The sequence below is a fragment of the Passer montanus genome, unplaced genomic scaffold (genome assembly GCF_014805655.1).
Source record: "Passer montanus isolate IOZ18808 unplaced genomic scaffold, ASM1480565v1 scaffold15, whole genome shotgun sequence".
NCBI classification, from domain to species: Eukaryota; Metazoa; Chordata; class Aves; order Passeriformes; family Passeridae; genus Passer; species Passer montanus.
Window position 1 is genome coordinate 7,531,080 of NW_024362051.1, and position 26,950 is coordinate 7,558,029.

The window sequence follows — 26,950 nt, forward strand, 5'->3', positions numbered from 1 at the left end:
TTCTCAGCTGCACAGATCCAATCTGCACATTGGAGATAGCACCTCCTCCTACTTCACAGTGAAGAGTAACTTCTCCCATCTACTCTGTCTTCATGACACGTAGGAGGAGGGGCTGGAGACCTTCAGAACATCTCAAGTGCTTCAACTTTTGCCACAACCCTTTGTAACTTTGATGCAGCTTTTCTAACAGAAGGTTTCACATTGCTCTCTTGGACTCACATTGCTCTCCTGTCATTAAAGGAAGATGCTCTCTTGGGCTGGGCTAGAACATGTACCAGATAAGCAGGATAAGTCAGGCTCTTTTTCGTGAAACAGAGCTGTTAAATCTGAAATGAAGCAAGTACCCAGAAGGCAGGAGGCACATGTCTTGGAGAATGACAACACAAAATGTATTTGGAATCAAATCCCAAAGGTGGAGTGAAAATTGAGTGAGGAAAACCCCACTCCTTCAGTTTTTATTTGTTACTCATGCATATTAGCTCCAAGAAAAGCCTTCTTCATGTAAATTCTCATGTCAACAGACGGTCACACTTTTGATTAACAAAGACTGTTCTGGACCCAAACTACTGACCACCATCTAAATATTTCCCTGTTTTATATCCAGGTGTGTTTGCAAACCTCAACACAGCTTATGAAGCTCTGTGAACACAGTGTGATTTTTTAGTGAAAACTAAAATAGTGACATATTTGGCATTTTGTGAACTTATTTTGTAAATGGGAAACTCAGTTTTTTGGGGGTGGAGGGACAGCACTGAAAGCCAAGCCTTCTAATGGATAAAAAAACATCTGGCTAAAAGATTTAGCTGGAAACCCAGATCCTCTGTCTAAAAGGAGTTTGGATGAAAAATCTTGGACCAGCCATTTCTATGCACTGTCAAATTCTTTATAGTTTGGACTAAAAGTCAAAAAGCTGCATAAAATTGCTTGAAAGACATACATATTAGCCAGTCTTTCAATAAATCTTAATCAAGAGATCTAGTTTCACCTCACTTTGTAAGGAATATGGCACAAAAAATAGACACAGACAATAGTAAACAAAGACTCAGGTAAGCCAACAACCTAATAAAGAATGAAAAAAAAAAAAGAGAGACACACTTAAAGGACACAAACAATTACACAGAAATCAGAGCTCTTGAAGAGACTCACTGGAAATCAGTTGGGTGCACCCTTGCTTAGAAAGCTTTTCTGTGTGTGCACTTTGAGAGAGAAATTTAAAAAAATAAAATACCCTGCTTTTGCCCTTCTAAAAGCCTTTCCTGCCTTCTTTAAACTACATCCACTAACTGAAAACAACATTGTTCATTACCTTCAACGTGCTGGTAATTATCTTGCCACAAAGTGACCCCCCACTGTACAGGGGCTGCATGCTGGACTTATCAACCAATTTCACTTCACTGCCACATTAAGAGTCAAAAGAAGCACACTACTGTTTAATATTTAAAGAAAATGTTTCGTTCTTAACTAGGAAAGTTCCTCTGAAGACAGCAGGCCTCAGCAGGTGGCTTAGGAGCTCAAATTTTAATTAAAATTTCTAACTCTAAATGCAAATCACAGCACTTACTAAGAAATGCTTCTCAGCATGGACACCTTTATAAGCACATCACAGCCTTTAGAAAGTGGACTCTACAAAGAACAGGAGCAGACACTGCAGGGGAAAATCCTGCACTGACCTACATGGACTGGATGACATCACAAATCTTTCAGTCTTTAACTTCTGTGGTTCACAATGGGAACAAGTTTCTTCCAAAAAACTAATGGTCACCATCACTCTTCTGTGCTGTCCCTTAAAAAAAGGAAATTTGCATTCGCAGGATATGAGCTGTTTCTTAAATTAATTATTGATTTTGCCCAGGCATAATCACTTGCAATTACAGTGCCTAGTAATATCTGAAAACAGTGATTTGAAACTAATGTAGTCTGAGGCCCCCCAGGGCACCCACAAAGATTTGGACACAGCTGTGCATGCTCCAGAGCAAAGGTGGGCAGTGCTTGCTCAGGTTAGGCAAACAAACCAGAAAGTTGATTTATAGCATTTATGATTCTTCACCAGGGCAATTACTGCTGTTAAAGAGCACATGCTAAGTCCCTGTTCTCCACCCTTTGGTGGACACAAACTGTGAATACAATTCTGGAGGGTCTGCATGGGTTTCCCTCACCTCTGATGCTGAAGGGCTGCAAGGCATCTTTTGCTGGGGCTGGCCAGGAGCAAGTCCATTGCCTCTTTCCCTTGAAGGAATTCTACTATTCTGGTTAATGGAACTAAAGCCACTTTGGCTCTGAGTTTTTTTGTTGCCTTCACCTCCACTGTGTCTCACAGCTTCCCTGTCCTACCCCTTCTCTCCCACGGGCTGCCCAGCCCAGGCAGTCAATCCATGCCAGCCTACAGCTCCCTGGAAGTGCCAGACATGCTGCCAGCCCAGTCCAAGAGCAGCTGTTTCCATTTATGACATATTTCATGGGCATAGAAGAGCCCAATTTAATTTTTTCTTGTGCTGCAGCCCCGGAAATTCCTTCTGTCCTCTCTCCCCTCTTCTCTCTCCCATCCTCACGGGTATGTTCTTGCTGTTCTACCGGACTGCACTCCACTGTGGCTCGAGGCCAGGCCTTCATGTAGCCAGTGGAAATGAATTTTTCCACATCCCATGGTTAACCTAGAAGTAATTAGAGACCCTCAGTGTACTATTTGCTTATTATTTTCATGAACTTTGTGGTCTTTTTAATGCTTCCGAATTAATTTATGGGGCTCACCCACCTGAATTTGCAAGCAGGTCTCCCAGAGGCTCCATTCACTGTGACCCACTGTGCCACACACAGAGCTCACATATTTGAACCCCAGGACCATACAGACCTGAGTCTGTGCTCAGCAGGCCACACACTGCTGTCTTCTGCCACCTCCATGCTCCCAGACAAGCTACATGTCCACTAATATTAGTATTTTCTTTAAAGATAAGAACTTAGATCCAGAGAAGCTGTGGATGCCCCAGCCTGGGAAGTGTTCAAGGCCAGGTTGAACAGGGCTTGGAGCAACCTGGTCTAGAGGAAGATGTCCCTGCCCATGGCAGGAATGTGAAACAAGATGGTCTTTAAGGTCCCTTCCAACCCAAAGCAGCCTGTGATTCCATGATTCTAACTTGGGAGATCACAGCTCTGCTGCTATTTGAATTGTCACCAGCACATTCAGTCTATGCTATGCCTTCACATATTCCTTCTATAAAATGGGAATGATATTATCCTACAATTCCACATGCAGGAGATAAATTCCAATGCTCACTGCTCCAGGAGCACCTAAAGAGAGATGTGTCTTTCAGAGAAGATACTACAGGTTTTTATATTACTGGAGAAAAAACCTCTGGGAGTATCCAGGAAGAGGCATGGAACAGAATGCAGGAAAAATAGGAAAAGGAGGAACCAAGTGGGAAAATGAGTTTAATGTATCAGCAGAACATGCCAAGTCAGGCACCCTCACCTCATCACATGGGGCTATCCTGTGAATCATGTCTTTGAGGTGGCCAATCATCCGCTCTTCCTGGAAGTCATATGGGAATGTCTCTGTCCACTCTGTCAGCAACTGTAAGATTTTGGGTCCAAATTTTCTGATTCGAGCCTGAAATGAAAACCGTTGAATGATGGACAGGGACTGAAACATGTTCACTCATTAAAGTCTCTGTGTGTGTGTCACTGAACGTGGGGCCAGGTTTTCAAAGAAGGCATTTGTGTTGCACCTGCAAAACCTGCACACATGCATACAAAAGAGTGTGGTGCACAAATAATACATTTTGGCATGCAAAATGTACCAGAACTCAGGTGCATGCACAACTGCCTGTTTTACATGCAGATTTAAGTATTCTGCACATGCAATTGGCCTGTTTATGGTTGGATGGACATTTTGTTGGTGCAACCTTTATACCTTTTTTAAAAACATCTGGCCTTTTTGCTGAGTCGAATCATTTGTTCTTCCCTTTTGTACTCACAACCCTTCTATATTTTCATCCTTCTCTGAAAAACTGCAATGAATTTCTTGACTATCAAAGAGGTTTTTTACTCCTTTGCTTTCTGGCTGTATGAAAAAAAAATGCTTAGTGATCAGTGACAGATGCACAATGAAGAAAAAGATGAACAGAACAGCAGCACTTTTGTAAGTTTACCTGGGCTGCTGGTAGTGTTGCTCTCTTCCCACATGAGCTCAAGGTCATGATGGGAAAAGGACACTCACACAGCATACAGCTGCTGCCCACTTCTGGTGGAGATTTATCTGAGGATGTGGCAGTGGAAATAGTCGGGATGGGGCAAGGAGGGGAATGCAGGGAATAGCACAACTGGTGCATTAGTGTTATCTCAAAAGACAGCCAGTGTGGCTGCTCCCAAAGCTTTCATCCTCCGTTATGTGAAAAGGAAATGGTGTTAAAAAACAAACTGCATTTTTATTTACAGAAAACACAGACCGAAACAAGCAGCCTTCTTCTTCATCCCCACGTACTGCAGATGAAGTGCACCCTGCAATCAGGAGAAATTATACTCTTAAGCTCTCCAGCTCTTTGTTTTTCAACCAAGGTGGTCAAAATGCATATTTCAGCTTTCCACCAACAACAGGTTTCAATGAACCACATCTCTAAAAATAACTGCTGTCAGCTAGCATTAAGCTCAGGCTCAAAGACCAGCAGGTGGCTGCTAAAGGGAAAGCTTTATTGGAAACTACAAAGGTCTGGGGAGACATTTGCTCCAGCTGTGTAAACTGCTTTACGAATTGATGGAGAGGACTTTCTGCAAGTCACAGGACATGGGATGGGAGGTTGCTTTTGTACAAAGTTTCAAAATCAGCCCCACTCTCACAAAACACAAAATCAGCCGTGTCCCACCAGCCCTGTGTTGCTACAAAACCCAGATGAACTTCAGGCAGATAAGAAGTCTTCACAATAAGACAGTGTTTTTATTTTCTTGTAAGTTTAATGAGCAGCAAAACTTTGCAATGGTCACATTTAATCCTCCCAAACTTGTATCTCTCATAGAATTGGAGAACAGAACCTCACACCTTAGCAAACTTGTTTTGCAATCTGTACCCCATACAGATATTTCTATTAACACTGACTGTACAGGTAACCCAAGTCTGGGATTGCTGAGCATTCTGGAGAATGACTCTGCACAGTGAAGGCAGAACTCCTGCTGCTCATGGAAGCAGCTGCCTGTGCAAAAGCAAGCCCATGGTCTGATGCTGGTGACTCAGTATTCGATGCCAAATTCACAGTTTCAAAGCTGGAAAGCCTGATATTAGAAACAATTTCAGAATTTCTGGAAATTTCCAACAAATGCATGTTCTGTCCCCCTCCACTGCTCTGAAGGTGCATCTCCTGCTGCAGATAACACACCAAACAAGTGTTCATCAATGCAGCAAGGAGAGCTTGGGCAGAAGCCAGCACTGAGCAGCATCCAGTGGGACCCATCACCTCTGCACTGTCTGTGGCATGCCAGAGGGTGCACATGTGTTCCTATACACTGTACCAGGCTGCACAGTCCCTGGGGCAAAGTGGGAATAGTGCTGAGGCAGGAACAGCTTGGATTTTCTCATTCAGTTCACCTGTGAGGGCCTCACTGCTGCTCCTGCCCATTCAAGGTGCTCCATTGGTGCTGCTCTGAGGGCAGAGGGTGCTGTCCCCTGTTACATGGTGCTCAAAGTGACAGGAAGGCCAAGGGGAAATATTAATGTACCAGGAGCAAGAAAGCATAGGGGCAGAGACATTAAGTAAAAACGGGAGAGAGAGTGGTGTGTGGCCATCTGCACTCGACAGTGTGTGAGGGTTATGTCCTACCTCCTTGCATCCTGCAGGTTCCCCAGAGCCTTAAAGAAGTTAAGAAGGAAAGTCACCTGGGAAGACTGAGACAGGGGGAAAGGGAAAATCAGAAGATTTGAAGTGACTACTGCCTGAAGCATTGCTCTCAGACATGGATACCAGGATACCTCCATGTCAGGATCTCAGTGGCAAATCCTTTATGAGAAAGATTCATTCAATTTAAAGACAGACAAGGGACACACACCAGAGCCCCAGAATCCTCTCCCCATGAAAACACCTCACATTTTTCTGCTGTAAACATAAACTAACCTTGTCCAGCACGGGGTCATCCAGCCGCTGCTGCTCAATGCACTTGTGACAAACTCGGGACAAAAGCTCATGGGGTTCGATGAAGAGTCTGGAACTCAGCAGGAATGTAAAGATATAGGCTTTCTGCAGGACAAAGACAAGGAAACCTACTGTAAGCAGCCACACTGTGGGTAATATTGACTGTAAAAGCCCTGAACTTCACAGCTTTTCCATTTCTACTTGGCAAGAACTTTTTGTCTAAAAGACATAACAATTCCTGACCCTGGAACTGGTTACACTGGGCACAGGAGGCAGCAGCATCTCATTCCTCCACAGCATCCACTTCCAGCCCTTGGTTGCCTAAACCCTGGGCAAACATCCAGGGAGGAGAGCATGCAGGAGCAAGCCCAGGTACAGGAGACAGCCCAACCAGGATGCTGGAGACAGGAAAGCTAAATGGGTAGGAATCTCTGAGTTGTGCTGGGCTGGGAGCTGTAGACACCCCCACATCAGCCACATCTTGCTATTGCCCTGCAGATATCACCCAGCCTATTTTAAGCAGCATTTCATTTATTCTATTAACTCCCCAAATTTCATTTCTATCAGCCAAGTCATATCACCTGCAGTTCCACATCTGTGGAGCTGTGGGAAGCAGGTCTGCTGGATAAATCCTTGGATTATTCAAATTATTCCAGCAGTGAATTTCAAATACATGCATGAAGTCTCAGTTGTTGCATCCTGACCCCTTCTTGCATCCTTGCACCTGAATTATCTCTTTTCCCTCAGCCCTAGCCATGCTCCCAAGCAGCAGGTATAATATTACATATCATGCATTGCCTAATGAAAATCTCACAGCCTGATCTGCCCATTACCTATTGTTATTGCCTTTCTGTTCCTTTTTTTTTTTTTTTAATTGAGATGCTTCTTTATTACTTATTTTTAGCTGATCAGAAACTGAGCTCCGGGTAATTTAAAACATGCTGCCTGCTCTGCATTGATAACTTTCCCAGTCTCCTCAAGCACCCAGAAGTCAATGCTCCTCTGTGCTTTGAAATACAAGCCATGGAGATATATTAGCACTTAAAAGTCTTCCAGTCAAACTCTGTCTGAATTCCACTGAGGATGTACAAAATCCAGTGAAGTCAATAGCTTGCAGGACCATAAACCTGCTTCCAGTTTAGATCCTCACACTCATGGTGAGGAAACACTTAATTTCCACTGACGGAGCAAGGATTAGGATCTGGACTATGCTGTGCAGTGACTACAAAGTTGTGAATACAATACAGGTAAATACAAACCCACCAGAAGAAGCATCTTTGTCATCGCCAAGGGAATGCTCTGTACATACAGGCAAACCTGGATGACTTCAGCAGCCACTGAAACTCAGCTAATTTAATGCCAGTTCAGTTTTGGGAGTTTTTTGCTTCAGTTTTCCTCTAAACCTCTCTGGGAAGCGCTGCTATTTTTGAAAAGCTCCAACTGCTACATCACTAATTCATCACCACGACAGCTCCCCCCAACCCTGTTCTCTTATTTAAAAGCAGTATCATCGTTGGGATCTGCTTTTTCATGGGAACAATTATAGAGCAGTGAAACAGCATTTAAAGCAATGCATCAATTTACCAAGCTTTAATTGTATGCTGCTTTTAAATGAGCCCTCTTAATTCAAAATTTAACACATTTGCACTTTTGCATAAAGTGCTGCCCCAATTCATCAAAATTAAACCATTTATTATACTGTGAATTGCTTACTTCAGGGTAGTAATCAGTGGTAGGTATCAGATGCTGGATTAGAGCATCCAGAGATGCTGAGGTAAGGTTTCCATCCTGGAAGATCAGTCCTCCTTGTTCACCTTCTTTTGAAGTATGTAGATGAGGGCTGAAGCCACATGGGGTAAACATGCTGGTAGAACTCAGCGTTTGGGGCATGCCTTCCTGCAACAGAGACAGGGACAACATCCATCAGATCCACAGCCACATCTGTCTTCTGGCTGGTTTGAACAACACAGCCACTAATGAGAGCTTCCTGTGCACAAAATTAACATGATCCCTTCTTGATAACCTCCACGTCTCTTTCACTGCTGGCACTATCAGATTGTGCCTGCAATGGGCAGGGCACAGAAAATGGAACATTTTGATTTATGCTTTTGGGCCAGAAAGTGATGGCAGCTACTTTGGGCTCCCCCGCAATCAAGAGTGGCTGTGATGATTCCCTTTCCACTCCAACTCTGGTCAGGCCCACACAGGAGAGGAGAGAGACTTGGGACTTAAACATCAGCAGGTTTCTGAACAGGATGAAGCAGTTTGAACCTCTGCCCTCCTGAGAATGAGGCAGGGAGAATGTAGGGTGTGAGGGAGAGAAAAGGGGTGCCATCTAGAGCTTACTTGGGATGGACCTTGGAGAATGCCCTGTGGCTCCCATGGGACAGCAGAGGTGTCAGAGTGAGTGAGGAGACAGGAGCAGGAGCAAAGTCAGCTGGGGGAGGATGGAAAAGTGAAGGGAGTTGGAGGAAACAGAGAATGTGGGAGCTGATGAAGAGATTAAATAGCAAGAAAAATTGAAATTAGGAAGAGTGAGAAGGCAGACATCTGAACTATATTTGGAGCCCAAAGTTAGTCAGTCCTAGATCTATACTTAGGTACTAAATAAATGTTTCAAAGAAATTCCAAGCGCTCATCGCCTTCACTAGAGCTGCTCAGTCCTCAGCACTTCTGAAAAGGAGGCCAGGCAGACTCTGAGCACACAGCCCACATTCAAATCCCTATATTTCAGGTATTTGGGTTTTTTAGGTTGCATTCTAGGTTTCATCTTGATTTTGAGGTTTACAATCAGCTTTGAATGTTCCTCTTGTTGAGCAAAGTTGTTTTGTTTTTGAATTGCTGTAGAGGGATGAGAGATTTTGCCCTGAGAGCTTTAAAGCATCTCCAGCTGCCTCTGAAATCCCTCCTGGAAGCTGCTCCTCTCTCAGCTAGAGGCAGCATTATAGGAGATGGATGGGAAAAGAACAGTGTGTGCTCCCTTCCAGGTCTGCAAATGCATCATCCAGAGCAAGGGACCCCTCTGTGACCTGACTATTTGTTTTCATGTTTGATTTTACCTCATAAAAGGGAGGATAGGAAAGAGATGAGAGAAGAGCACCAGAGCCAAGCAAGAGCTGCACCCTGTGCCCTGCTGAGCCAGCACTGACCTGCCATGGCAGAAGCCCAGGGCCACGGTGACAGCACTGCCAGGGCTTGGGCACACACAGCCAGCAGACACACCTTGGGGTTTAATACATTCCTCTGCCCTTTTCTGCATTCTGTTCCCTCTGCTTTTCTGCCTCTTTACTATCCCATACCATTTCAAAAGCTGACCCACGGATCTGGCATAGAATTTGGAGTTTGCCTTTCCCCCCCATGGATATCAGCAGCTGTGCTGTGCCCCAGGCAGTCAGCTCAGCCTCAGCTCCAGGTACAGCTTGATGAGCTCACTCCTGCAAAAAGCCCTTCCCTGCCTGGCACAGCCCATCTACTCCCCCAGCTCAGAGCCACCCTGGGCCACCGAGGAGAAGGGAATCATTCCTGTAAGCCAGGCAGGGTGGGAAGCCCTGGGAGAGGCTGGAGCTGAGTCCCAGCTCCGTGGGAGATCAGGCTTTACAAGCCAAACTTGGGTGACTTCATCCTTCAAAGGAGGGAGCATTCCCTGGAGCCAGCAGTTCCACCCCTTATCTCCTTCTGGGAGGCTCACACAGGCTGTCTCTGGGATTTGCAAACAACAAAAAGGAACCAAAATGTCAAACCTGGGCAATTTCTGCCTTGACTGAAAAATAAACTAGATGCTGGATTTTAGTTTAAGGACCAGAATATGTAAATGCCATCCCAGCCAGGATGGAAGTTGAAGCATCTAGTCCTAATGAATGTGCAGATGTGCCTGTTAATAAAGCTCTGAGAGCAAGTAATTGCTGCTTTTTGAAGCACATAGCTCAGACTCTGTGTAGTAAATGGGAAGGACTGCCAAATCCCATTTGTTACCTCTAATATGCTCTATGTTATGGCTTGTTTCTATGGCAATAATCCCAAGAAGGATTTCATGTCCACATAGATCAAGAAATAAATCTCATGGACATACAGCTGTCTAGATGAGGAAAAGAAAAAGTTAGAACAGCTGTGAACTTACAGGACACATCCTGGCTGCAGCATAAAACAGAACTCACAACTAATGATTTATTCAGTGCAATCTCTCACTGTCAATGCCATTTTTATTATCAGATAGAAACCATCTAAACAGGATATTGCCTGAACTTTTGCATATTATTAAATGAGAAATCTTGCTGAAATACATGGTAATGCTTTTAAAGAAAAAGTCGATTTTTTAAAAGGGAATAAAACAGCTGTACAACTGTCACCGAGACATCTGTCTTGGGTATTGTCAAGAAATTAAATTTGACTTATTTATTATGAAGTTCCTGAGCAACCTCAAGTTTTCAGGCAAGGCCTGTGTCATATCTGAGCTGGTGCATGATTGCCACCTTACTTGCCGCCAAAGAAGACTTGAAGGTTTTAACAGATGCCTTTTGCTCCCTTTTATGTTCCATTCACAGCAGGATGAGGCCAGCTGTACAAAGGATAAAAGCCTCTTGCACTGCTAAGCTCAAAAATAACTAACATTAGCATTTGGCAGACGTGAATTCAGGACAGGGACTTCTCTGCCTAATTCCTTTTTCTGTTCATACATTTCCAGAGTTCTGTTTTCAAGAGTACTAAATAGAAACAAGATCTTTCTTTGAAAGAGCCCAAATACACAGACAAGGTTCTGCTGCCAATCACTCACAGAATACAGAAACAAGGGAAGCACTGAGAGGAAAACAAGCAAACAACCAATGAGAGTTGTTTTATTGAACCCTTTGGATGATGGAAAAGGCAGCACAGACAGAGGCAGACCCTCCCCTGAAGAGCAGTGACAGGGTGAGAGGCAGCACTCCCAGGCTGCAGCAGAGAAATTCCAGCTGAAGAGAAAATCATCCCCGGAGCACTGTGGAAGAGTGCTTCCTGGGAGGTTTTCCACTTCCATCCTGGGAGGTTTTCCATTTCCATCCTGGGAGGTTTTCAAAACTCAACTAGATAAGACTCTGAGCAAACTTCAAGCCCTGCTTCAAGTGGGAGTTTGGACTAATGAGTGCAAGAGATTGCTTCTGATTGGCTTCTCTGTGACTCTAACACACACATTTCCATTCAAGTATTGCCCCATTTCTGAGCTTGTTAATATAAACCCTGGCAAGTAAAAATTGAGTCCAGATTATTAGATATTTCTAAAGAAGTCCATCTTGGCATAAAAAGTTTTTTCCACTTTTCCTGGAAACAACAGCTTGAATGTGCTAAAAAAGACTCAAAACCTTCACTTGAAAACCTCTTGGACTGAACCTGAAATCAATGAGATTTAAGCATGTGATTCAGCAGGTGCTTCCATGAACTTTCATCCAATTCAACACACAATGTTTTGCTGTTCCTCTCATTTCAGAAGCAAATCTGATGCCAATTGCAGTTGATAAATGGTGCTCTGGAGGAAGTGAGATGGTGAGATGTTAGTGAAGGGCAAACTTCCACCCCCAACATGCAGAATGACTGATGACACATGTGGCTACACACACACAGCATTTAAACTACCTCTGTGCTCTGAAGGGCTGAGACCAGGAGATGGCAAAATGTTTCTGCACTGGCTAAAAAACAAAAAGGAAATCCAGGGGCAGACTGTTTCTGGGACTGGTCTGTTACACAGAACCTCCCATGTGGCAAAAGGCTGGTACCATTTTGGGTTAATTTTACCAAAATGTTATGTCCACCAGCTGCGGCCAGAGCAATCAGCACCACCATTTAAAAATTAATGGCAACATACACCTTTTTATCTCCCTCCACAGGCCAGCACCACCCAGTATTTCAACACAGGGATGAAAAAAGACATAGACACTTCTCACTACAAATGATGCTGCTTACACAAAGTATTTCAGGACTTGATTCACTGAGCTAAAGCACGAAACCAAAGGATGACCGGTGCTTGGAAGAAAAGTTACCCCACAAACTCTGCACCTATCTACATCTGCAAGTGCCTTGAAATCTGTGGAAAACCAGTGCCCAGACCTGTAAGACTGAGGAGGCTTAAAGGAGCGTCCTGGATTGTCAAGCAAATTGTATTCTATTGCAAAGCAAGACAAGGAGTCCTAAGCATGTACGTGGACCTGCTGATCTGCAGCAGGAGAGGTTCAAGGTGCCAGAGGACGGCTGCAGGCTGCCAGCTCTGCCTTCCTGGGCCAGGCAGGTGACCTGCAGCACAGCCACGAGGGTAAATACCCACCAGCATCCCCCAGCTGCACCACTTGCTGATACAAGCGTCCCCATGGCAAGTACAGTTAATGCTTACGTGGACACGAAATGTTCAGGAAACATTTAATGTGGTTTTCAGCGCCTTTGATGTGATAAGTATTTTATCCTTTATCAAAAACCTAATCACACTGTTTACTTTTGATCTTCATTTCATCTCTGCCTTCCATCTGCTCTGCCTCTCTCAAGGGGAAACAAGAGTTGGTACCATGTGACGAAGGGAACGGGGCTGACGACTTATCTTCCCACCCACTTAACTTTTGGATTAACCAAATAAATAAAAGCCTTCCCACTCCAGGGATGAAAGGCACAAGATTCTTACAATCTCCCAGCAGAATTACAGGAGCTAGAGAGGGTGGTAAGGGAAGGTGTGGAGGCTGGGGTATCCATCTGTGCCATGAGTGTCACTCAAGCAAGACAGCATTCAGGGACCATGGGCAGGGGACAAACCAGGGGTATGGGAGACCCAAGTCAAGCATTCATTTGGCAAGGCACAGACTCTAACAAACATACTTAATCTAGAGTGAGTTGAGAATCAAGATAGGAGACATCTTCCATCCCATCTCAATCCTGAAAACCTCTTTTCTGATCAAACAATCACCAAAACCTTAACTAAAGGAAGAGGGCTCACAAGAAAACATTTTGGAAAAGCATCTTGATCAGTTTTAGTAACCAGGTCTACTACCCAGCCATCACTATATAGGGAACAAACCCTGTCCACAGCCCCTGTCAGAACAGCACTGTGGTCCCATCAGCCTCAGTACCTGCCCACTGCTGTCACACAAGCCCCAAATACCACTGAGCTCAGCAGAAACTGCAGCAGCAGATGCTCATTTTTCCTTACATTACTTTCAGTAATTTTCTAGCTATTCATCTTTCCTGACAAAAAAAAATGCAGAAGATAATCATAACAAGTTAAAATTCAGATTTTCCTCTGCTTCTTTTGTAGGGAGGGAAGCAGAGGAAAGAAGAGAAAAGAATTCTGGTGTTTCAGAAATACAAAAGGAAAACCACTGCAAAGTAATTGCTTCCAGTTGCTAAGGCCATGGTTATAAATGTATTTTCAGCAAGAGTACCTGACATTAACAAACTCAATGCATTTGATGATGATATAATTAGGAAAGTGGTAGCAGATGTAACTTTCTTATCACCTTTTCACCAGGCCCTAAAACATTCAATTTACAGCCCATGAAGTTGTGAGATTGCTGAAAACTCAACCTGTCAATTCCAGTACTGCTGGAAGTGGTTAAATGAGCAATATAATGAAGGCTCTACATGAGTTAGAAACACAAAGGAAGCACAAGGGATGAGAACAGTGGGGAAAAACATTTAACTGCAATATTCTCCAATCTCAATAATGATGATTACATCTCAATGCAGGTTCCCTCCCCTGTCCTACCCACTCCTTGCAGCAGCTGAGGACTTCACTGAGATTCCCATGAATGAGGCTGCAAGAGCAGCAAGTGAATGTACAGCTTTGGATATCTAATCAGGATTAGATGACAATTTTGTTTCCTTTGATCCCACCTGGTTCTCACCTCTGACTCATCCACCCACACATATCACTTCCCTAAAGAGTTCACCCAGTGAAGCCTTCTTAGAGAGGAGGGGAAGGAAAACTCCTCACAAATGTAAACCAGCAATCACAGAAAGCAGCCTTGGGTAAAGGAAGGAGAGCTGAGCAGCAGAGAGGACAGGACAGGACAGCTCCATGATGTGTGACACAACACTCAGAGCAGGGGATGTGGGCCAGGAGCCTCAGGGTGCCTGGAAAACTTTTGTTCTTTTTTTTTCTGCAAAACTGAACTCCACAGAAATTACCGGGGTCTACAACTCCACAGATTTACTCCAGGCTAGAACAAGATCTTTTGTAATTCCCCAAGAAATGCACATAGCTGCATTCAAAGCTGCAGCAGAGCCAGTGCATGTCTGCCCGCTGAATTCATTCCATCATGTCAGTAAAATGATCCTAGAGGTAAAATGATCTTGTACTAGAGGTTCATGAGAAATATCTTGCAGTCAGAAAAACAACCATGCTAACCAATTACCTGGAAATCTGACGGACATGCCTCAGAAAGAGGCCCAATTTATAGGTAAGGAGGCATTAAATCAATTACCAGCACGGTGCAAGCAAGAACAAGGTCACCTTGCTGAAGGAATATTTCTGTTTATGCTCATGTCAGAGTATTTTGCTCAATAGAGAAAAATGAAAACCTGATTATCATGAATTTGGTAGACTGGTCTGAAGTAGAATGTAAATCAGAAAAGGGAAGATTTATGGCCAATTAAATTGAACTCCAATCAAAATCCCATTCAGGCAACAGTTCCCCGGGGGCTTCAATTTGTTAGTGCCACATTTTTTTAATAACTTTCTTTTTCATGTAACATCAGCAATAATAAAAGCCCTTCAATAACAAGCAGAGCCATGAACACTTTATTTATCTTAAAATGCCATCATTGCCTGGAATCAGAAGGCATTGAAAGGATGAGTTGTAATCGCTCAAGAACAACCCCCCACAACACTGCAATGGGTGTAAAGCTTTTTTTCTTAGTCTCAGAGCAATTTCTCTTTTCATTAATCTGGTTCAAGTCTGAAGTATTTCTCCTGAGTAACAGGGAGTTGGTGCTGACCCTGCCAGGAGAGCAACACAGCCTCTGATGTCTCAGGCCCTTCCCAGTGCTGGGTGTGCACGTGGCAGACACAGCCCATGGCAAATCTGTGCCTCATCATTAACAGATTTTTAAATTATTAGAAGGAGAACGGCTATCAACATATTCCAGATGCCCTTGACAATATTCAAATGCATGCCAAAGGCAGCAGTCTGGATTTCTCTCTCTAGGCTAGGAAATCTATTTTCTGCTCGAATGTGCCTCTCTCTCCCCTTATGCCTCCCCTTCCTCCAGAGTTCCTGATATCCTGGTAAAACCCTTAGACAATATAAAAACTATTCTGGTGCACAGAATTTTTCTAAAAGTAGTAGTTATCCTTTCTTTATCTCTCAGAAATGATCCATTATTCTTTTTCTATCTTTTTTAAGGAAAGAAAGAGGTTAAATAGTACATAAATGGGAAAAGGAAAATGAGAGTGCTTAGGGTGGGAATGAATTACTGCACCTTTTGTTAAACACAAAATTGCAAACTTTGCCCTGAGTGAAGTCAGAGCTCAACCAGGCATGGACAGAGAGGGAAATCCCAGAACAAAACCACACAGGCAGCATTCCCAGAAACCACTGACATCAACAGGAGCCTTTTGGCTCAGCTCAGTCATCACTGACGGGCCACCACTGGGACTGCCTGGAAATCAGTCAATGCTTGGATCTTCTTCCTTCAGCAGTGGAAGTGGTGAGGAGGGGAAGTTATTTAAGGATAACTAACACTTGTCAACCTGCAGGGCTGTGTGGTTTAGTTGGGCAGTCTGGGCTGTGGCATCACCAAACTCACACCTGAAATCAAGAAAGCCGCTGTGGAAATTGTGTTTAATACCCAAATACCTGAGTGTGACATCACGACTGCCTTCAGTCCTCAGCAGCCACCTCCTCCCAGGAACAGCTTCTGCCAGGCCAGGCCTGGAGGAATCAGAGAGGAGCAGCCTGGCAGAGTCTGGCCCCTCTGCAGGAGCAAGGCTGCCTCTCCCCAGCTAAACGAATGCTGTCTCCACTGCATGCTGTCAGAATTGCAATGGAAAGCCCGTAAATAAAACAAAAATGCAGATCTCAGTCCTCCTCTCATGACATCTTGGTGAGAACAAGCCCTGACAGGAATAAAAAACCTCCCACACTAAGCAAAGCAATTCTGCTATTTATGCAGAAGGAAGAAGGAAAGCTGTATATCAAACAAATAATTACAAGAGCAGCTTTATCAGTCCCTGCTGATTACTCTCAGCTTGGTTTGATGATTCTGCCAGCGCTCTGCAGGTTGTTCAGAGAGGTGGATGTCACAACATTTTACTTGCAGTTCTTTCCTTTATTAGCACCTACTGCTACCTGTCTCTTAATAAAAAATCTTGGCATACATTTAGAAATTGGTCTCCTGGAATCTGTCAGGGAGGTTTAAAAACCTAGAAATCATATTTTTATACATACATCCTCAGACACCACATGTGACTATGAATGCATAATGATGTATTTTGGGTGTTACATACGTAAATGCAGTTATATAGAGACACACACATTCACGTAAGTGCACCCCTCCTCCTCAATATGTAAATACAGAAATTCAAGTAACTTCCTTACCACTGCTCCAGTTTGAGCAGGACAACATTTCTGTTGACCCATTTTCTCCCCCAAATTTGCTAAAATATTAAATGGAATAGGGTCTCATTTTTATCTCAGAAAACATCAACACGTTCTGAAGAGCAGCATAAGCTCTAACTGTCACCCATGTCCATTTATCACCTCTGTTCATTACAGTGTGTTCCAGCAATGCTCAGTTACCAGATCAGGAGCAAAAATTTAAGTGACATTTGTGCCAACTGCCAGGGTCTGGAGGCACCCCTGAGATTTATGTCCAGCTGCAAGGCATCCTTTGTGTGAAGCATCAATGTGCTCCGGTGTGCAGTGCCTGGCTGAGGGGACAGACAACCAAGCACCTGATTTATGGTGCTCACATCCCCGAGCCCCAGATCACCTCCAGGAGCTGTGCACAGGACTGTGGGCAGGAAAACTGAGAGGTCAGTCAGTGATGGATCCAGCCATGCAGGCTCTCTAGAAAAGTCCCTCTCTCAGCCCTGGGCAGGAGAGGCACTGAACACTCAGACATTCAGGCAGGGAGGGTGGACAGAGCACAGGGGCTCCATCAGCACCAGGCTCCAGCTCAGACATAGATTCAGGTTATTCATAGATTCAGGTTATTTCAGCAGCCTCAGAGTGCTCCAGACTGATGAGCAGGCTCTCACCCTCTATGGGTGACATATGGACACGTCTCCCTAAAAGAAATGAGCTCGTGAGCTTCTGGATTTCCCCTTCTGGAGCACCATCTGTGCCTGCTCCCAGTCCCACCACCCGCTGCCGCAGCGTGACCCGAGGCAGCCCTGCAGGGGCCCAGGAAGCAGCAGCAGCACCCCTGGCTGCCCCAAATTTAAACACATTCATGCTGGAATATGCTCAAGCCCATACAAGTTCAGCCTTCATTTGGGCAGGCAAGGAGTCTTCGGCTGACAGATTTTCTCTGGCTGCATTAAGTATTTAAAAAAAAAAAAAAAAAGAAAGAAAGAGACTGCTGACATTTAGGATATCACTGCAAGTCTGTAGCTGGAAAATAAATTCCTCTGCTTCAGAAGGAGGAAATTTGAGGTGCAGCCCAAGCAGCAGCGCAGGTGAGGGTGCTGGACCCACAAGCTGAGGCTCCCAACACCCCAGGGAAGCACCATGCTGAGCCCTGACCACCCCTTCCCCAGGGGCCACGGCAAGGGAGAGTCACTGCTGAGCTGACTAATTGCTCATTAGCTGAAATTAACTCTGCAAGACAATTCTGTGATCTTCACTGCTAGAAGCCTGTCATTAAAAAGGACTGCAGACATTAGTTCTTAGCTCCCAATCAAAGCACCAGCAAAGTGATGCCCTGGCTTTGGGATCAACAATTTGCTCTCAGAGAAACTTGGGGATTGCCCGTGGTCGATCCAGCTCTCCCACCTGCTTCTCATGCTGGCCACCACCACTGGGAGCATCTTAGGCAAGAGCAGGGGCAGAAATAGAACATTTTGCCCACTACAGCAGCCTCTTTCTTTAGTTAGGAGAAGAGTTTGTACCCTGAAGCATGAGATTTAATATCCATACAAAACCTGCTCTTGTTAGTGATTCTCAGTGCCCATGCAGAAATTACAACTCTCAGGAACCAGCACCAGAACTCTTAGAGCTATGGCAGGGAGCCCAATGAAATACATTCCAGTCAGAGGAGCTGATTCTAAATATTAGGAGATGAATTTTTTTTCTTGGCATCATTCCACTGATTTTTGTGGTATAAAACCCAGGGGTGAACATGGTCCAAAATATACAGAAAATTAGCTAAATTCTGAACTGCACTTGCTGACCTCATAACTCTTCAGCAGTTGAAATGTGGGCTACAAAGCCAATTTCCATAAAGGACATGTCCACTTAACAGTGGGAGACTGTGCTGACTCGAGCTGTGTGAGCACACTACTGAGATATTTCCCACATGATCTACATTCATTCCATACTTTTTGGAAGTGGTCCTCAAAAGATGGTGTCAAGGGTGCAAATCCTGTAGATCAAAAAGATATGTGACCCATCAGAAGGCACAGAGCTTTAATCACTCATTATTTTGGTGCTCTGAGAAGCCCCAAACACGCATGGGTTTTCTTCTCCCCAGCCTCAAGACTGCAGGGTAGCAGCTTGTCTAAGGTTTAGGCAGCTCAGATGGGGACATAGACACCCCTTTGGAATGCTTGGAAAAGGATATGCTGAACAGGGCATAAATCCCAATTTGTGTCTACAGATAGCACCCAACATATAAAAGCTATATTCATTCCTTCATTTTGCATATTGTTTGAGCAACAGTGATGTTTTAATAGCAGCAACTCTCACTGTTATGAAATTGCACTATTTTAATAATATAACAAACTGGCTGATACAAAATTTGAATGTACACCAGAGTTGTTACCCTGTGGCTAAATGTCTCACCCTTACTTAATCTTCTCAGGCTCCAGACCTGCACAGACAGACACAGGATTTTAAATTCCACAGGGGAATTTCTGGTAAACTATGCATCTACAGATATGCAAACATGGAGTATTTGCAAAAGGAAGAGTCTAATGTCACCTGTAATCTCTCAAGCCTGTAGATTTATACATGCAATTGAAGAAAACCCTTGACTTTCCACTCTGCACAGGAAATAGGATGAATCACATGCTCAAATTAGGTCTGGCATCAGCTCATGGCTGGGGCCATATTCTTGCCATCTTAATTCTGCTCTGTGGCCTCAAAAAAGCTCTTGAAATCAGTGTGAGTATTCCACAAGTATGGTTCTGCTCATGTGGGTAAGGGGAGTTGAAATAAATGGGCAGGAGATCTTTCTCCTTTTTAATGCCCTTATTGAAAAGAATCAGCTCAGGTGGGGAGAAATCGACGGGTCGCGCCCACGCCGCTGCTGCTCCCCGGCGTGGCACGGAGGAGGATGCAGCTTTGTCCTGGTCTGCAGGCAGAGCTGGGGATTCCGTCCTCACGGGAGAGTAGCAGATTCCTGCTTTTTTTGTCTAACACCCCGGGGCATCTCTTTAATCAACATCTTTAGGTTAGGGTGAGAAGCAAAAAGGATCCAAGCAGGTACGGGACTACGCTCCCATCCTTAGACGTCACTTAGGTCACTTAGTTCTATGCTGGCTCATAATTCTTAGGGGTTTTCCTGGAAAACTGCAAAATTCGGGGCGCAATGCATTTCTCATCTGCATGCTAGCTCTGATGCCACTCCTATTCCCCTGCTACCTGCAGGGTCTGTCCCGGTGTCTCTCCCTGGCAAGCATCAGGGTGACAATGGTTAATCACCGACCATTAACAGGTAATTGAAGAAGAACTCTTAACAATGAAACTAACTTAACAGCACTGGTCCAATCTGTTTTAACTCTGCAACCTTAAAAAAAATAGATAACTTTTTATTCATAACAGGAGTCACCTTTGCTCCTCAAATGCAAGTGAAGGCTCACATCAATATTTACAGCAACAAGGTTAGAGATTTAAAAGCCCAGTCTCTGGTATTTGCAAACTTTCTAAGAGTGTTAATATCAAAACCAGAATGTGCAACTTGTATTGAAATGTTTATTCAACTAAATAATTATTTCAATTTGAATAATTCTAAAGAAGCTGAGCCAGCATGCTGCTGCAAACAAAGAACATTGACAAGAATCCTGCTTTATGCTCAGTTTTAAGGCAGTAACTAGAAGATACACACAGCCCTTTGTGAACAGGATATAATCCAAGTAGGAATATGGGATAGCACAGAGTGGCTTCAAGGACTGTTTAAGAACACTTAAAACTTAAATAATTATAGAGATTAGGGATCAAGCCAGCAGCATGTGCAAAAACCTGCATTGGTGGGTTCCCAGCACAACGCACCCTCCATGGACCCAGTCTTTGGGAACAGGTACTCACACAAACATTTACTGTTGCATCAGTTTGCAGGAGGATGGACAAGCACAAGTGAAGATTTCATTGCTGAATGCTTTGCTAGGATGTCCCAGCTATGATGGACACAGGGTATGGGAATCTGATTAAAAAACAATGTGAACTCCATAAAGAGAAAACTGTGGAAGGGAGGAATGTTGTGAAGTGTGTTGAGTGAAACCAAGAAGTGGGGTTGAATGTTGGTTTGTAAATGACACTAACTAGACCAGAAAATGTAAGAATGGAGCCTCACACAAGCCTCCATCAAAGTTTCCAGCAGTACAGCAGAGGAGCTGAAACACCACATACAAACAGAAAGCCCCTGCTCCTGGCTTCACTACAACTCTGCATTTAGATGTGTATGGTTATTCTGGTCTTTGGGAGGGCACTTTCAATTCCAGTAAAATTTCAAATTTTTAAATTCTCATTTCAGCAGTCCCTGCTGTACTATTAATAACACTGAATTTTCACAGATTGTACTTCCCTACTGAAAGAATCTATTTAGGAGGGAAGCAGGAAGGTAACCAGCTGGAAATCCATGATGGAGGAAAGACTACTTGTTACCTCCCCAAGGGAGACAGAGGAGAGTAAAAGTTAATGGAAGGATAATCAGGAACTCTTCAGGGACATCAGTTTATACGCCAGGAGCATATATAACTGAGACTTGTTTGCATATCAAGGAATTACAGGAGAAGGTGTGACAGCCAAATGCAGCTTATGAAAATATGGCTATCAGTAAAGCTGATAGCTGCCTTGCATGTGAAAACCCAATCCTAACACTCAGCCTGGCAAGTGAAGGCTAAATAACATCAATATGTCTGCTCTGGGCAGCCGTGCAGTGAAATCGCTTCTTATGACATTTACAGTGTTTTCAGAAGACATGCCTGGGACTCAGAGAAACAGGCTGGTTTCTTAGGGATTTCAAGGATGCCAGCTTAAAATATCCACTAAATTGAAATACTCAAGCTTTAAAACAACATGGTAGAATCGGGTGCCTTTTAATAGTCAGTGAAAAAAAAACAACAACCCAGCAACTCAGAGATTGCTTGAAAACAGCAAACTGTGCTACATGAACAGGACAAGACATAATTCAGTTTTAGACAGAGCTCTGCATATTTAAGTTTTTCAAAGAGTTTTAGCAGATTAAACTCCAGAGAAGCTGCAGTGTCCAAAAGCAGAGATGTATTGCTATTTGTCTGCTCAGCAGTGCACACCTGCAGTCACATCCCCTCCCCTGGAGAGCTCCGTGTATCTCAGTGGGGCCAAGAGTCCCCATCAGTCCTGGCATGGGAGCCCCTTTGGGAAACAGAAGGAATTCACCCACATCTGAATTCCCTCCATAATGTTAGAAGCATTTTCTTCAAGAACTATCTTCTGAATAGAAGTATCTGTGAAGATCCCACCAATGCTCCCATTCACTTCCATCCCACACATTAAATAAAGCTCCCAGCTGGTCCCTGCAAATGCCACTGCACTCTGGCCAGATCTGTGCCCTGACCTTCCTGCCAAGGCCAGCACAAAGCTCTCCTTCCCTTCCTGCTCTGGGCTGGTTGGCAGTGGTGCTACAGCCTATTAAACACCATGAAAAGGAAGGACCACGAAAAGCCTTTCACTGGGATAAGTGATCAAACGCAGGATTTTATTATTAGAATCTGTTTTGTCAAAAAGGAGGATATTGGCCAAGATTATCTCAGTCTTTTTTGTGATCGTTTCAGCAAAATCTTTCCCACTGGCCAAATCCAGAAATGTGTGGGAAATTAAGTGATTTAGCCTATTATACATCTTTTACCACACTAATGACCAACATTCTTCTTGATTGTCCAGGGCATTTTTTAGTGTGTGCCTGCCATTCATAAATACATAATTGCTTTCTTGTTTAAAATCTGTATTAACATAGTGAGCAGTTAGATGGCTACCACAATTACCTGGGAGCAAAAAAGTTCCATCTCACATATGGTACAATCCACCACCATTTTTCAGGGCTGTAGTCCATTTTGCCAGCTGAGTGACTTCTCTGTGAGAACTCAATTTCAAAATTCCCAAATCCTCCACTTTTTAAAGCTTTTCATGTTACACCAGCTCTTCATTCTGCTTCACTGCCACACCACACACCATGAGAAGCCAGAGTCAAGAGGTTATTGTGGAGCTCAGTCCATCATTATTCAACACTCATTTCTACAAAAGCCTCCAAGAGCTTCCAAGTTCCAAGCAATCCTTCCACAAAGAAAGAGTTTGGTCCAGCACCATGTCTCCATCCTCTGTAGAATCCTCATATTTTTTTTCCTTCTCTCTCACATCTCCCAATTTTTGACAGTTTTCACCTTCTCTAGGCAGTTCAATGACACTTTTGATTTGTGAGTGAGTTCGGGCACACGTTTTACCAGATGAGTAGTTTCACTACCTGCATTTCAGTATCACAAAAGTACTGGCCTTCTTCCAACTAGGAGACTTAGAAGAACCCTAAAGAGGTCTTTGTATTCAGACCAAGCCTTCTGCTGAGCTGTAGGCACCCTCTGTAAAGTGACTCCATGCAAATGACATCATCGCGTGGCCAGCATGTTCTTCCAACAGTAAATTTGTTTGGCACACAAAGTCAAAACCCAGCTTTTTCAAATTGTCAGCATCTTGAGCTCAGTCTTGCAGCTAAACACCACGTTGTGTTCCTTCTACTCCACGTCTCACACTTCAGCAACAATGCAATCTCAGCAATCAAACCTGAGCTGGCACTTTTTGTGATGACTCACAGAGGTGATGAAAATACAATTGCTCTCCCAGACTTGGGCTGGCTCAAAATGGCACCAAATGTATCACAGAGGTGGCTCTTAATTCCCCACCCTCCGTTCAAAGAATTAAACAAGCACACAGAGAAGAGACAGATGCAGCAATGAAATGGCCATTTTACCCTCATTTGTCACCAGTCTGGCTCTTAACTAATGGGGCTTAATGTAGTTGTACATTATGGTTTCAGATGGGTGTCTTTACTCACTCTGAGTTATGCACTTCATGAGGAGCAGCAGCAAAACCACACGCTCACCAACTGAAGCACTGAGAAATAAGGCTGGAGTGAGACTCTGTAAGTTAAAGTGACATTTAGTAGCATAACAGCCACATAACCTCCAGATGGAGGCTCTTAACCCACAGCAGACTTATTTCTAAGGCTGCGTTTGTCACAGGTGACATGCAGCTACATGCTCCCCAGACACAGTGACACACAATAGAGAAACCTTCATTCTCTCTGAAGGCAGAAATGTTTGTCCTTGTCACCCAGTGAAAGATGGCAACTCCAGCCTGGTGTGTGCTGCAATCACAGCAGCACAGTGAACCTGGCAGGAGGAAAATTAAAGCAGCCAAGAGGCAGTGCCTACCTCTTGAATCAATTTATCTCAGGGCATGCCTGCAGCCCTCCTCTGTGAGACACCACTGCTGTGCACCAGAAACATCACTGAAATAGTCAACAAATATCGACCTCTAAAACACCAGCCAGGCTGTTCTGCAGGAGCCCTGCATGTGACTCAGCGTGGGAATACATCTTCAAAAGCAAGAGTTTCAGGCACCATTCTCTTAGAAAAAAAACAAAACAAAAACTCAGCTCCCAAACAAACAGTTCATTTCAAACCACTCTTCCTCCTTCTTTTCATTTTTAATTGCACCAGGAATGAGCTTTTCTGGAGTGCTATTTTAAAAGTCTTGTAAAAGTTCTGCCAAGTCCTAGAAAAACACAGTGTAATTTTAAAATTACAGTCTGACAAACTGCTGCTTTGAGAGAACAACCATCTTCTAAATGACTGAGCAGGAGGCCCCAGTCGCTGCTTTACTCAGGCTAGAGAAGGGAATGGAGGAGCACGTAGTGGTCACTGCTCCACTCCATGCAGGCCACAGACTTCAGCAATATCTGAACATCACCACACTGGTAATGAAAATCTCAAGGAATGACTCTGCACCATCTTTGATTGGCCTGAATTTGGTCACTGTCCTTGAGCATATTAGGATGGTACCACAGCATGTCTGTGTCTTGTTACAATGTCAGATTGATGCCACACAGCTCCATCAAATAACAGTTAAATCCATTTGTGTTATTTCAGTCTGAGCTGGACTCTGCACTAGTGAATACTACACAGAGACAGGGCACACTGGGTGCAGCAATGATCACCTGAATGAGCTCATGGTCCAGACAACAACCTGGACTGAAGCTGGAGATGAGACACCAAAAGCAGTGACAGATAATCTCTGCTTCTTACCACAGATGGGAAAGTAATTTATTTTCATTTCTACAAATCCTCTGCAGCTTTCAGACCTGTCAATAATAAAGCACTTCGCAGCAGGAGCAAAGTGGTCCAGGATAATCCTGCAACATAACTCTTCCTCACAAACTGCACAGATGGGCAATGGCACCTTTGCTTACTAGCCCTGCTTTGGAATCCCACTCAGCACCTGTGGGACCACATCAGGCAGGGAGGATTTGGGGAGCTGTCAAAGGGCAGAGGAGACCCAAAGCCACTGACCCTTCTCCCTGCCCAGCCACACTACAGGTGCCACAAAGATGTCCACACAGGACAGGATGACCAAGAGCAGAAGCAGCTGGCTGAAACCCAGACCCAAGCTGCAGAATGTGATGCTACTCTGCAAAGAAAAGTGGCTTGAACAAAGTTCCAGCTACAGTTCTCTCTTTTATCCCCAAATGAGCCCATGGCCTGCAGTCATCCACCCTGGTCCAAGCAGAGTGACAGCATGTGACATGTGTGACATGCAGCCCCACTGCTGACAGCCTCGCCGGCAGGAGATTAAGAGATTTGTGTTGCTGGACATGAACCCACGTCCTTCAGCTGACCCAGAGGCCATCAGACTTTGAACCTGATACCACCATGTCCCTGTGGCCAAGGCCAGCACAAGGCACCCACAGAGCCTACACCAGCGGCACAGCTGCTGCCTCCAAGGAAGCTGCAGGAGAGGGTCAAAGCAAAGAAAAACACCACTTGTCTGGTGAACATTTGATTGTGGCACAAGACAATTTGTTCAGGGTAGAATTCACCCCTGAATTTGCCCCATGGTTGAAGGGCAAATTCACTTTTAAGCACTGACAGACTTAAAAAAAATTCGAACCAGCTGGACACACCACATCCCACAGCAGGAGTGGGTCCCTCTCTTCCAGCTTTTGTGATCCACAGAGCTCTGCTTTCTGCTGGCTGTAACCAAGGGTATTAACAGTACAAGATTTACGTCTAAAGCATATTAGTAACACTTTTAAATGGTGAAGGAGGCATTTTAGCAAACACTAAATTCTGCAGAAGCTCTGTTTGGCAGAGTTATCGATAATCCTATTAATGACAAGGTGCAATTTACAGCAAACTGACAGTGGAAAGGAGATACAGGACTTATGTGAAACAAAAAGATAATGCAATATTATTCCATTGACTGTGCTTTCTCTTAATTGCCTTGTTATGTATGCTCAGGGCTCACAATCTATCACGGATGAAGTTGTTTGTTCATAAAGCAGCACACAAGAGGTTTTTAATCCAAGATCCCTCTAGCTGCATTTCAGGATTCATTTCAAAGTTGTCTTTAATTTTTCTATTTTGTGTAAGTTTATCCTAATATTAGCAAGCACTCCTCTGAAAAGAAATTGCTGTGCTCAGTTGTGATGCTTGTAATGGATTATTTGACTGCTTACTAAGGCCTTACTCAGTAAGACTGCACTAAGAGACATAACTTGCAAAGCAGACTGCAGGGCTTATGTCACTCATCCCAGGTTTGCAGAAGGGCTGCTGGCCCTCAGCACTGAATCCAACTCATTTGTGCATTTGCACAGACCTTTTGCACAATTATCTATCAAACTGAATGCATAATTCTAATGCAACAAGAAAATTTAACCTCTAAGAACATATCTATCCTATTAACACATCAAAAAAATATATTGGAAATATTAAAGAATGCAGAAAGATGCATTTGAGGCTTTAAAATTACTTAAATTATTTGTTTTCTTTTCAACATTATCTCATCTTCAGGTGTCTGTGTGGGAGGGCAGACAGATGGTTACTCAGCTGAGGAACTTGAGGCTGCTCTGTCTTTGTGCAATGGCAACAACCAGCAGTCTGGAAGGAAGATGGGCTTCAGCCCGGGCCAAAGTCCAAATTCAGGAGAAGAGACTGTGGAAACATCCTTTATGGGAACTGCTCAGATCTAGCTTTTGTGTGGTTTTGCTTCAGCTTCAATTCCCAAGACTCTCACAGATGGATTTGGTCATTACACCATGAACAGCTAAAAAACCCAAGGTGCACATTTTTATACCATATATAGTGGTAAGAATTTCAGCTATGCTGGGAATGAAGATGATGAATGAACTTATTTTATTGCTAGTTTTAATTATTGGGTAAATTCCATTTACCACCTAGAACGTGAATGTGTTTTATT

At 44.0% G+C, this 26,950-nt stretch overlaps 1 protein-coding gene across 2 annotated transcripts in view; it reads right to left on the bottom strand.

Moving 5' to 3' along the window:
* The window catches only part of RASGEF1C (RasGEF domain family member 1C), a 72,593-nt gene that overhangs the window by 23,819 nt on the left and 21,824 nt on the right, over window positions 1-26,950 (bottom strand). For both annotated transcript variants that reach the window (XM_039701615.1, XM_039701614.1), the window contains 3 exons: window positions 7,827-8,009; window positions 6,096-6,218; window positions 3,467-3,604 (listed from right to left, as the gene is read on the bottom strand). In XM_039701615.1, coding sequence (XP_039557549.1) covers window positions 3,467-3,604; window positions 6,096-6,218; window positions 7,827-8,003 — 438 coding nt within the window. In that variant the 5' untranslated portion in view covers window positions 8,004-8,009. The remainder of the gene's footprint in view (window positions 1-3,466; window positions 3,605-6,095; window positions 6,219-7,826; window positions 8,010-26,950) is intronic.